The 10000-nt window shown below is 39.4% G+C and overlaps 1 protein-coding gene across 1 annotated transcript in view; it reads left to right on the top strand.

Annotated features, from left to right (window-relative positions):
* The window catches only part of LOC139386524 (F-actin-uncapping protein LRRC16A-like), a 202334-nt gene that overhangs the window by 84219 nt on the left and 108115 nt on the right, over positions 1 to 10000 (top strand). The window contains exons 6-8 of the mRNA XM_071132127.1: positions 7936 to 8033; positions 8392 to 8462; positions 8955 to 9028. Coding sequence (XP_070988228.1) covers positions 7936 to 8033; positions 8392 to 8462; positions 8955 to 9028 — 243 coding nt within the window. The remainder of the gene's footprint in view (positions 1 to 7935; positions 8034 to 8391; positions 8463 to 8954; positions 9029 to 10000) is intronic.

Genomic DNA, 10000 nt, shown 5'->3' on the forward strand with positions numbered 1-10000 from the left:
ATAATATATTTTTTTCAAGCACTTTAGGAACCTATTTAAGGCCTGCACTGGAAAAAGAAAATGATGTCTGCATGTATCTACAGTATACTGTATGCCAACAGTGCACAATATCGCATTTATTATAACGATTACAGATAACGAATCCTAATTGCTAAATTGCCTCATATATACAGTACCAGTCAAACGTTTGGACACACCTACTCATTCAAGGGTTTTTCTTTATTTTTTACTATAAAGACAGGCACACATATAACGTCTCAGAGTTGACAGTGCATGAGGTCAAAGGAATTGTCCTAGAGCTCCGAGACAGGATTGTGTCGAGGTACAGATCTAGGGGAAGGTACCAAAACAATGTCTGCAGCATAAATGGTCCCCAAGAACAGTGGCCTCCATCATTCTTAAGTGGAAGAGGTTTGGAACCACCGAGACTCTTCCTAGAGCTGGCAGCAAGGCCAAACTGAGCAATCGGGGGAGAAGGGCCTTGGTTAGGGAGGTGACCAAGAACCCGATGGTCACTGACAGAGCTCCAGAGTTCCTCTGTGGAGATGGGAGAAGCTTCCAGAAGGACAACCATCTCTGCAGCACTCCACCAATCAGGACGGAAGGACGGAAGCCACTCCTCAGTAAAAGGCACATGACAGCCCACTTGGAGTTTGCCAAAAGGCACCTAAAGGACTCTCAGACCATGAGAAACAAGATTCTCTGGTCTGATGAAACCAAGATTGAACTCTTTGGCCTGATTGCAAAGAGTCACGTCTGGAGGAAACCTGGCACCATCCCTACGGTGAAGCATGGTGGTGGCAGCATCATACTGTGGGGATGTTTTTCAGTGGGAGGGACTGGAAGACTCATCCAAGATGAACAAAGCAAAGTACAGAGAGATCCTTGATGAAAACCTGCTCCAAAGCACTCAGGACCTCAGACTGGGACGACGGTTCACCTTCCAACACCACAGCCACCACACGGTTCACCTTCCAACAGCACACAGCCAAGACAACGCAGGAGTGGCAGCGCATGAGTGGCTGAATGTCCTTGAGTGGCCAAGTCAGAGCCCGAACTTTAACCCGATCGAACATCTCTGGAGAGACCTGAAAATAGCTGTGCAGCGACACTCCCCATCCAACCTGACAGAGCTTGAGAGGATCCGCAGAGAAGAAAGGGAAAAACTCCCCAAATACAGGTGTGCCAAGCTTGTAGCGTCATACCCAAGAAGACTCAAGGCTGTAATCGCTGCCAAAGTTGATTCAACAAAGTTTTTCTCCACAATATCATGGTTTCCAATTGGTAGTTAGTGTTGTCTCATCGCTGCAACTCCCCTACGGACTCGGGAGAGGCGAAGGTCGAGAGCCGTTCATCCTCTGAAACACGACCCAACCAAGCCGCACTGCTTCTTGACACAATGCCCACTTAACCCGGAAGCCAGACGCACCAATGTGTCAGAGGAAACACCGTACAACTGGCGATCGTGTCAGCGTGCACTGCGCCTGGCCCGCCACAGGAGTCGCTAGTGCGCGATGGGACAAGGATATCCCTGCCGGCCAAACCCTCCCCTAACCCGGACGACGCTGGGCACATTGCGCGCTGCCCCATGGGTCATCCAGTCGCAGCCGGCAGAGACAGAGCCTGGTCTCGAACCAAGAATCTAGTTGCACAGCTAGCACTGTGATGCAGAGCCATAGACCACTGCCCCACTCGGGAGGCCTAGTTGTTTTTGTTTTTAGTACATTTACAAACATTTCTAAAAACCTGTTTTTGCTTTGTCATTATGGGTTATTGTGATGTCATTATGGGGTATTGTGATGTCATTATGGGGTATTGTGATGTCGTTATGGGGTATTGTGATGTCATTATGGGGTATTGTGATGTCATTATGGGGTATTGTGATGTCGTTATGGGGTATTGTGATGTCATTATGGGGTATTGTGATGTCATTATGGGGTATTGTGATGTCGTTATGGGGTATTATTGATGAGGAGAAAAAACAAACAATTTAATCCATTTTAGAATACTGCTGTAACGTAACAAAATGTGGAAAAAGTCAAGGGGTCTGATTACTTCCTGAAGGCACTGTATATGAAACTATTACAACTATGTTGCTGTTTGAAAAGAGAAGTATGATTGAAGTACAGAAATGAATGCAGAACAATGTGCAGAAGTGCCAGTGTTTATATAGTATAAACCAGTCACCTACATCTGATCTGAGTCAGATCGGTTCTGTTATGTGTTGTTATAGTATAAACCAGTCACCTACATCTGATCTGAGTCATATTGGTTCTGTTATGTGTTTATATAGTATAAACCAGTCACCTACATCTGATCTGAGTCATATTGGTTCTGTTATGTGTTTATATAGTATAAACCAGTCACCTACATCTGATCTGAGTCATATTGGTTCTGTTATGTGTTTATATAGTATAAACCAGTCACCTACATCTGATCTGAGTCAGATCGGTTCTGTTATGTGTTTATATAGTATAAACCAGTCACCTACATCTGATCTGAGTCAGATCGGTTCTGTTATGTGTTTATATAGTATAAACCAGTCACCTACATCTGATCTGAGTCAGATCGGTTCTGTTATGTGTTTATATAGTATAAACCAGTCACCTACATCTGATCTGAGTCATATTGGTTCTGTTATGTGTTTATATAGTATAAACCAGTCACCTACATCTGATCTGAGTCATATTGGTTCTGTTATGTGTTTATATAGTATAAACCAGTCACCTACATTTGATCTGAGTCAGATCGGTTCTGTTATGTGTTTATATAGTATAAACCAGTCACCTACATCTGATCTGAGTCATATTGGTTCTGTTATGTGTTTATATAGTATAAACCAGTCACCTACATCTGATCTGAGTCAGATTGGTTCTGTTATGTGTTTATATAGTATAAACCAGTCACCTACATCTGATCTGAGTCATATTGGTTCTGTTATGTGTTTATATAGTATAAACCAGTCACCTACATCTGATCTGAGTCATATTGGTTCTGTTATGTGTTTATATAGTATAAACCAGTCACCTACATCTGATCTGAGTCATATTGGTTCTGTTATGTGTTTATATAGTATAAACCAGTCACCTACATCTGATCTGAGTCAGATCGGTTCTGTTATGTGTTTATATAGTATAAACCAGTCACCTACATCTGATCTGAGTCAGATCGGTTCTGTTATGTGTTTATATAGTATAAACCAGTCACCTACATCTGATCTGAGTCATATTGGTTCTGTTATGTGTTTATATAGTATAAACCAGTCACCTACATCTGATCTGAGTCATATTGGTTCTGTTATGTGTTTATATAGTATAAACCAGTCACCTACATCTGATCTGAGTCATATTGGTTCTGTTATGTGTTTATATAGTATAAACCAGTCACCTACATCTGATCTGAGTCATATTGGTTCTGTTATGTGTTTATATAGTATAAACCAGTCACCTACATCTGATCTGAGTCATATTGGTTCTGTTATGTGTTTATATAGTATAAACCAGTCACCTACATTTGATCTGAGTCAGATCGGTTCTGTTATGTGTTTATATAGTATAAACCAGTCACCTACATCTGATCTGAGTCATATTGGTTCTGTTATGTGTTTATATAGTATAAACCAGTCACCTACATCTGATCTGAGTCATATTGGTTCTGTTATGTGTTTATATAGTATAAACCAGTCACCTACATCTGATCTGAGTCAGATTGGTTCTGTTATGTGTTTATATAGTATAAACCAGTCACCTACATCTGATCTGAGTCATATTGGTTCTGTTATGTGTTTATATAGTATAAACCAGTCACCTACATCTGATCTGAGTCAGATTGGTTCTGTTATGTGTTTATATAGTATAAACCAGTCACCTACATCTGATCTGAGTCATATCGGTTCTGTTATGTGTTTATATAGTATAAACCAGTCACCTACATCTGATCTGAGTCAGATCGGTTCTGTTATGTGTTTATATAGTATAAACCAGTCACCTACATCTGATCTGAGTCATATTGGTTCTGTTATGTGTTTATATAGTATAAACCAGTCACCTACATCTGATCTGAGTCATATTGGTTCTGTTATGTGTTTATATAGTATAAACCAGTCACCTACATCTGATCTGAGTCATATTGGTTCTGTTATGTGTTTATATAGTATAAACCAGTCACCTACATCTGATCTGAGTCAGATCGGTTCTGTTATGTGTTTATATAGTATAAACCAGTCACCTACATCTGATCTGAGTCAGATCGGTTCTGTTATGTGTTTATATAGTATAAACCAGTCACCTACATCTGATCTGAGTCATATTGGTTCTGTTATGTGTTTATATAGTATAAACCAGTCACCTACATCTGATCTGAGTCATATTGGTTCTGTTATGTGTTTATATAGTATAAACCAGTCACCTACATCTGATCTGAGTCAGATCGGTTCTGTTATGTGTTTATATAGTATAAACCAGTCACCTACATCTGATCTGAGTCATATTGGTTCTGTTATGTGTTTATATAGTATAAACCAGTCACCTACATCTGATCTGAGTCATATTGGTTCTGTTATGTGTTTATATAGTATAAACCAGTCACCTACATCTGATCTGAGTCAGATCGGTTCTGTTATGTGTTTATATAGTATAAACCAGTCACCTACATCTGATCTGAGTCAGATCGGTTCTGTTATGTGTTTATATAGTATAAACCAGTCACCTACATCTGATCTGAGTCATATCGGTTCTGTTATGTGTTTATATAGTATAAACCAGTCACCTACATCTGATCTGAGTCAGATTGGTTCTGTTATGTGTTTATATAGTATAAACCAGTCACCTACATCTGATCTGAGTCAGATCGGTTCTGTTATGTGTTTATATAGTATAAACCAGTCACCTACATCTGATCTGAGTCATATTGGTTCTGTTATGTGTTTATATAGTATAAACCAGTCACCTACATCTGATCTGAGTCATATTGGTTCTGTTATGTGTTTATATAGTATAAACCAGTCACCTACATCTGATCTGAGTCATATTGGTTCTGTTATGTGTTTATATAGTATAAACCAGTCACCTACATCTGATCTGAGTCATATTGGTTCTGTTATGTGTTTATATAGTATAAACCAGTCACCTACATCTGATCTGAGTCATATTGGTTCTGTTATGTGTTTATATAGTATAAACCAGTCACCTACATCTGATCTGAGTCAGATTGGTTCTGTTATGTGTTTATATAGTATAAACCAGTCACCTACATCTGATCTGAGTCAGATTGGTTCTGTTATGTGTTTATATAGTATAAACCAGTCACCTACATCTGATCTGAGTCATATCGGTTCTGTTATGTGTTTATATAGTATAAACCAGTCACCTACATCTGATCTGAGTCATATCGGTTCTGTTATGTGTTTATATAGTATAAACCAGTCACCTACATCTGATCTGAGTCAGATCGGTTCTGTTATGTGTTTATATAGTATAAACCAGTCACCTACATCTGATCTGAGTCATATTGGTTCTGTTATGTGTTTATATAGTATAAACCAGTCACCTACATCTGATCTGAGTCATATTGGTTCTGTTATGTGTTTATATAGTATAAACCAGTCACCTACATCTGATCTGAGTCATATTGGTTCTGTTATGTGTTTATATAGTATAAACCAGTCACCTACATCTGATCTGAGTCAGATCGGTTCTGTTATGTGTTTATATAGTATAAACCAGTCACCTACATCTGATCTGAGTCATATTGGTTCTGTTATGTGTTTATATAGTATAAACCAGTCACCTACATCTGATCTGAGTCATATTGGTTCTGTTATGTGTTTATATAGTATAAACCAGTCACCTACATCTGATCTGAGTCAGATCGGTTCTGTTATGTGTTTATATAGTATAAACCAGTCACCTACATCTGATCTGAGTCAGATCGGTTCTGTTATGTGTTTATATAGTATAAACCAGTCACCTACATCTGATCTGAGTCATATCGGTTCTGTTATGTGTTTATATAGTATAAACCAGTCACCTACATCTGATCTGAGTCAGATTGGTTCTGTTATGTGTTTATATAGTATAAACCAGTCACCTACATCTGATCTGAGTCAGATCGGTTCTGTTATGTGTTTATATAGTATAAACCAGTCACCTACATCTGATCTGAGTCATATTGGTTCTGTTATGTGTTTATATAGTATAAACCAGTCACCTACATCTGATCTGAGTCAGATTGGTTCTGTTATGTGTTTATATAGTATAAACCAGTCACCTACATCTGATCTGAGTCATATTGGTTCTGTTATGTGTTTATATAGTATAAACCAGTCACCTACATCTGATCTGAGTCATATTGGTTCTGTTATGTGTTTATATAGTATAAACCAGTCACCTACATCTGATCTGAGTCATATTGGTTCTGTTATGTGTTTATATAGTATAAACCAGTCACCTACATCTGATCTGAGTCAGATCGGTTCTGTTATGTGTTTATATAGTATAAACCAGTCACCTACATCTGATCTGAGTCAGATCGGTTCTGTTATGTGTTTATATAGTATAAACCAGTCACCTACATCTGATCTGAGTCATATTGGTTCTGTTATGTGTTTATATAGTATAAACCAGTCACCTACATCTGATCTGAGTCATATTGGTTCTGTTATGTGTTTATATAGTATAAACCAGTCACCTACATCTGATCTGAGTCATATTGGTTCTGTTATGTGTTTATATAGTATAAACCAGTCACCTACATCTGATCTGAGTCATATTGGTTCTGTTATGTGTTTATATAGTATAAACCAGTCACCTACATCTGATCTGAGTCATATTGGTTCTGTTATGTGTTTATATAGTATAAACCAGTCACCTACATCTGATCTGAGTCATATTGGTTCTGTTATGTGTTTATATAGTATAAACCAGTCACCTACATCTGATCTGAGTCAGATCGGTTCTGTTATGTGTTTATATAGTATAAACCAGTCACCTACATCTGATCTGAGTCAGATTGGTTCTGTTATGTGTTTATATAGTATAAACCAGTCACCTACATCTGATCTGAGTCATATTGGTTCTGTTATGTGTTTATATAGTATAAACCAGTCACCTACATCTGATCTGAGTCAGATCGGTTCTGTTATGTGTTTATATAGTATAAACCAGTCACCTACATCTGATCTGAGTCATATCGGTTCTGTTATGTGTTTATATAGTATAAACCAGTCACCTACATCTGATCTGAGTCATATTGGTTCTGTTATGTGTTTATATAGTATAAACCAGTCACCTACATCTGATCTGAGTCATATTGGTTCTGTTATGTGTTTATATAGTATAAACCAGTCACCTACATCTGATCTGAGTCAGATCGGTTCTGTTATGTGTTTATATAGTATAAACCAGTCACCTACATCTGATCTGAGTCATATTGGTTCTGTTATGTGTTTATATAGTATAAACCAGTCACCTACATCTGATCTGAGTCATATTGGTTCTGTTATGTGTTTATATAGTATAAACCAGTCACCTACATCTGATCTGAGTCAGATTGGTTCTGTTATGTGTTTATATAGTATAAACCAGTCACCTACATCTGATCTGAGTCATATTGGTTCTGTTATGTGTTTATATAGTATAAACCAGTCACCTACATCTGATCTGAGTCAGATTGGTTCTGTTATGTGTTTATATAGTATAAACCAGTCACCTACATCTGATCTGAGTCATATTGGTTCTGTTATGTGTTGTTATAGTTGTCACTTGGCCTGAGACATGGCTGTAGACTCCTGTAGACTCTAACAACCTGAGGACTCATGTCTCACTAGTCTTCTGCTGTCATAACAATGCTATCCTGAACCTAGTAGCCTGTTAAACTGTAAACCTGTGTTCTGTATCAGCCTTCTAGTGGTGTTGTTGTCCTGTGTCTGTGTGACAGGAAGCTGATGAAGAAGCTGAGTATGGAGCCTCTGGAGAGGATCACCAGCCTACAGACTCTATGGGACAACCACAAAGTAGCAGAACCAGGACCGTGTGGTGAATACAATACCTTATTGTGTGTGTGTGTGTGTGTGTGCGTGTGCGTGCGCCCGCATATCGCTACATTGACCCTGCTCTCTCCTATATCTGTGTTCTGTTGCATGCGTGTGTGTGTGGATGTGTATCACTACATTGACTGTCCACTGTCTGTCTCTTTCCTCTCTCTATTTCTCTCTCACTCTCTCTTCTCTCTGTCTTCTCTCTTTTCACTCTCTCCGCTCTCTCTCTCTTTCCTCTCTCTATTTTCTCTTTCTTTTCTATCTCTTTCCTCTCTCTCTCTCTCTCTCTCTCTCTCTCTCTGTCTGTCTCTCTGTCTCTCTCTCTATATATATATATCTCTCTCTCCCCTCTCCAGGTGGTTTCTCTCAGAGTTACAGATGTGTGTGTGACTGGCTGGGTCTGCCCTACAGAGAGGAAGTTCAATGGGTCAGTATCCTCTTGGCTAACGTAGATACTTCACTAATTATCTATGACTAAATAAATTATTACTATCAGGTGTGTTTTAACATGTCCTTACATCTGGGGAATGACATGAGGTTTGTGTTCATGTCCATGTTGTCTTGTCGGTTCAATAGAACATGTAGCCTAGGTACTGTAGGTTCTAGAATCACGACGACAGTGGTGACACACCTACTCTAACAGTCACTTCCTGTCTAATTAAATCAGAGTTTATTGGTAGCGAACACAGATTTGTAGATGTTATTCTTCTGTTTCCAGCTCCAACAGTGCAGTAATATACAGTACACACCTGTCACACTTAGCAGGATGTAGACACACCGTCTGTTGCATAAAATGTGCTTATAAATCATTTGTTAATTCTTCATTTTGAAGTGCTCGATTCCATTTAACGTAGCTATTTGATTACTATGACAGTGGTGAGAAGGAAGCTCACAGTCTGTTTCCTGTCACGTCCTCTAGGATGTAGACACCATCTATCTGACTCAAGACACACGGGATCTCAGCCTGCAGGACTTCAGTCATCTGGAGAATAGGTGAGTCACTAGGTTCAAGACACACGGGATCTCAGCCTGCAGGACTTCAGTCATCTGGAGAATAGGTGAGTCACTAGGTTCAAGACACACGGGATCTCAGCCTGCAGGACTTCAGTCATCTGGAGAATAGGTGAGTCACTAGGTTCAAGACACACGGGATCTCAGCCTGCGGGACTTCAGTCATCTGGAGAATAGGTGAGTCACTAGGTTCAAGAAACACGGGATCTCAGCCTGCGGGACTTCAGTCATCTGGAGAATAGGTGAGTCACTAGGTTCTATCTCATGCACTGTAGTACTCTATCATGGCAGCTACTGAACAGTAATACAGTAATAGACTTTGTCATGTTTTCTAACATTCATGTTAAAGGGGAAGTCCGCAGTAACAAAGCAAATAGCTAAACGTTGTCCCACTACTGTTTGTGTAAAAAGCTGAGGGATGTGGCTAAAGTAACCAGTCTCAGATGAATAGACAGGGCTCTGGGTGGAAGGACTGACCATCCATGGTATACAGTCGTGCCCAAAAGTTTTGACAATGACACAAATATGAAGTCTGCTGCCTCAGTTTGTATGATGGCAATTTGCATATAGTCCAGAATGTTATGAAGAGTGATCAGATGAATTGCATTTAATTGCAAAGTCCCTCTTTGCCATGCAAATGAACTGAATCTCAAAAAAACATTTCCACTGCATTTCATCCCTGCCACAAAAGGACCAGCTGACATCATGTCAGTGATTCTCTCGTTAACACAGGTGTGAGTGTTGACGAGGACAAGGCTGGAGATCACTCTGTCATGCTGATTGAGTTTGAATAACAGACTGGAAGCTTCAAAAGTAGGGTGGTGCTTGGAATCATTGTTCTTCCTCTGTCAACCATGGTTCCCTGCATGGAAACACGTGCCGTCATCATTGCTTTGCACAAAAAAGAGCTTCACAGGCAAGGATATTGTTGCCAGTAATATTTGCATCTAAATC

Source organism: Oncorhynchus clarkii, chromosome 3 (assembly GCF_045791955.1).
Source record: "Oncorhynchus clarkii lewisi isolate Uvic-CL-2024 chromosome 3, UVic_Ocla_1.0, whole genome shotgun sequence".
NCBI lineage: Eukaryota > Metazoa > Chordata > Actinopteri > Salmoniformes > Salmonidae > Oncorhynchus > Oncorhynchus clarkii.